The sequence below is a fragment of the Alosa sapidissima genome, chromosome 24 (assembly GCF_018492685.1).
Source record: "Alosa sapidissima isolate fAloSap1 chromosome 24, fAloSap1.pri, whole genome shotgun sequence".
Taxonomy (NCBI): Eukaryota; Metazoa; Chordata; class Actinopteri; order Clupeiformes; family Clupeidae; genus Alosa; species Alosa sapidissima.
The window spans coordinates 25,261,372-25,263,871 of NC_055980.1; the positions used below are offsets into that span (position 1 = coordinate 25,261,372).

The 2,500-nt window shown below is 45.2% G+C and overlaps 1 protein-coding gene across 1 annotated transcript in view; it reads right to left on the reverse strand.

The window, feature by feature from the left end:
* The window catches only part of LOC121700296 (SH3 and cysteine-rich domain-containing protein 2-like), a 42,580-nt gene that overhangs the window by 27,057 nt on the left and 13,023 nt on the right, over positions 1-2,500 (reverse strand). Inside the window, exons 2-3 of the mRNA XM_042083195.1 lie at positions 1,682-2,054; positions 497-591 (exon numbers count right to left, since the gene is read on the reverse strand). Coding sequence (XP_041939129.1) covers positions 497-591; positions 1,682-2,054 — 468 coding nt within the window. The remainder of the gene's footprint in view (positions 1-496; positions 592-1,681; positions 2,055-2,500) is intronic.

The window sequence follows — 2,500 nt, forward strand, 5'->3', positions numbered from 1 at the left end:
ATAACCATAGCCATGAGCATCTTAATACTATCATAGCCATGAGCATCTTAATACTACCATAGCCATGAGCATCTTAATACTACAACCATAGCCATGAGCATCTTAATACTACCATAGCCATGAGCATCTTAATACTACAGCCATAAGCATCTTACAGTAATACTATAACCAAAGCCATGAGCATCTTAATACTACAACCATAGCCATGAGCATCTTACAGTTATACTATAACCATATCCATGAGCATCTTAATACTATAGCCATATTCATGAGGATCTTAATACTATAGCCATATCCATGAGCATCTTAATACTATAGCCATATCCATGAGGATCTTAATACTATAGCCATATCCATGAGGATCTTAATACTATAGACATATCCATGAGGATCCTAATACTATAGACATATCCATGAGGATCTTAATACTATAGCCATATCCATGAGGATCCTAATACTATAACCATGAGTATTAAGATGGCAGCTGGAGGCTCACCTTGCCGTTGCAGGGCTGCTGGGAGAGTTCAGAGGAGCACCAGAGGTGAGTGCCCAGCTTACAGGTCTTACAGCGGAGACCCTGCTTAGAGTTACCTAGAGATAGAGAGAGAGAGAGAGAGAGAGAGAGAGAGAGAGAGAAAGAGAGAGAGAGAGGGAGAGAGGGACAGAGACACAGGGAGAGGGAAAAAGAGAGATAAAGGGAAAGACAGAGAGAGAGAACAAAAACAACTTGATGAAAATCTTTGAACATCTTTGATGTAAGTGTAAAAATAGCCAAACTTTATTAGGAAATGCCTTCAGCTGCTTGTTATATGACAATCTTATTCAAACACTTGCGTTCAGCAATACTGTATCCAGTCATGCTAATAGAACAACTCTGAATGTATTTGTGCTGAATTGAGAAGGGCAGAGATTGTGTGTAAATAGGTGTGTTTCTTCACATCAATTTTACCCAAGTGATTTCCTGGTAAAAAGTGCAGCAACTGAACGTTTATCGGTGCCACAGTGAATACAATTTCCAAAGGTCAGTTTTACTGTACTACGTCAGCCTGCATCCGAGGTGTGTGTGTGTGTGTTTGTTTGTGTGTGTGCGTGAATGCGTGTGCGTGCGTGTGTGTGTGTGTGTGCGTGCGTGTGTTTGTGTGTGTGTGTGTGTGTGGGCAACAGCAGACTTTAAAGTAACTCTGTGTGTTACTTTAGTATGTGTGTGAAAGGAATTATGGATTGCCTCTGTTGCCGTAGGGACCAGGCCTTTATGTCTTTCTCTCTGAGGATGATGAGGCTTAAAATGTGTATAACATATCTGTGTGTGTGTGTGTTGATGTGTGTGTGTGTGTGTGTGTGTGTGTGTGTGTGTGTGTGTGTGTGTGTGCTAGCCTGTGTGTGTGTGTTAGCATGCGTGTGTGTGTGTGTGTGTGTGTGTGTGTGTGTGTGTGTGTGTGTGTGTGTGTGTTGATGTGTGTGTGTGTGTGTGTGTGTATGTGTGTGTGTGTGTGTGTGCTAGCCTGTGTGTGTGTGTGTTGATGTGTGTGTGTGTGTGTGTGTGTATGTGTGTGTGTGTGTGTGTGCTAGCCTGTGTGTGTGTGTGTGTTAGCATGTGTGTGTGTGTGTTTGTGTGTGTGTGTGTGTGTGTGTGTGTGTGTGTGTGTGTGTGTGTGTGTGTGTGTGTGTACTCGTGTGTTACCTGTAATAATCTGCTGGCACTGCTGGCATAGTGTGGGCCGCCGGAACATGTGCTCCTGGAAGCAGTGCGTCCTCTGTGGGGTGGGCGGGCCCTTGGAGCTGAGTGACAGCGAAGGGCTCAGCGACGGCGAATGGGAGCACAGCGAGGGGTTGGGGCTGAGCGAGGGCGACAGCGACGGCGAACACTCCGGGATGGTTGCCGGGGACGATGGGGGGCAGGGCTCCAGCACGGTGGGCGCCGGTTGCTCGGCGATGAGGTCGGGTGGGGGCCGCGGCTCTGGCTGGGGAGGGGGGTGGGAGCGCTGGAAGAAGTTATCGACACTCTTACTCCTCATGACCGCCTTCAGGGAGAGCGAGCGCTTCAGACGCTGGAGCTGAGCAAGAGCGAGAGAGAGAGAGATATATTTCACAAAAATTAAAAAAAAAATAATCCCAAATTTTAGAAATTTACAGAATGACCCTCAAATTAAATACTTATTAGGAGAGTACCCAACCTTATCAGTACTAGCGGCACGATATGTCACAGAATGCCATAAAGCACGAGACAGTCACTAGGCAACCCAATATGTATATTTATCTTTTCTTTCTTTCGTTCTTTTTTTTTTTTCTTTCTCCATTGTGTGCTAGTGTGTGTATGTTGGGGGAGGGGGTGGAGCGTGCGGCGTGGGTGGGTGTGTGTGTGTGTGTGTGAGTATGTGTGTGTGTGTGCTCTAATGTTCTATTATTTGTATTATTCTCCGTAGTCCATGTCTATTGTTATAATTATTACTTGCGAATTCTTTTCATGTAACTACTGCTTTGGCAACATTGTAACACTTAC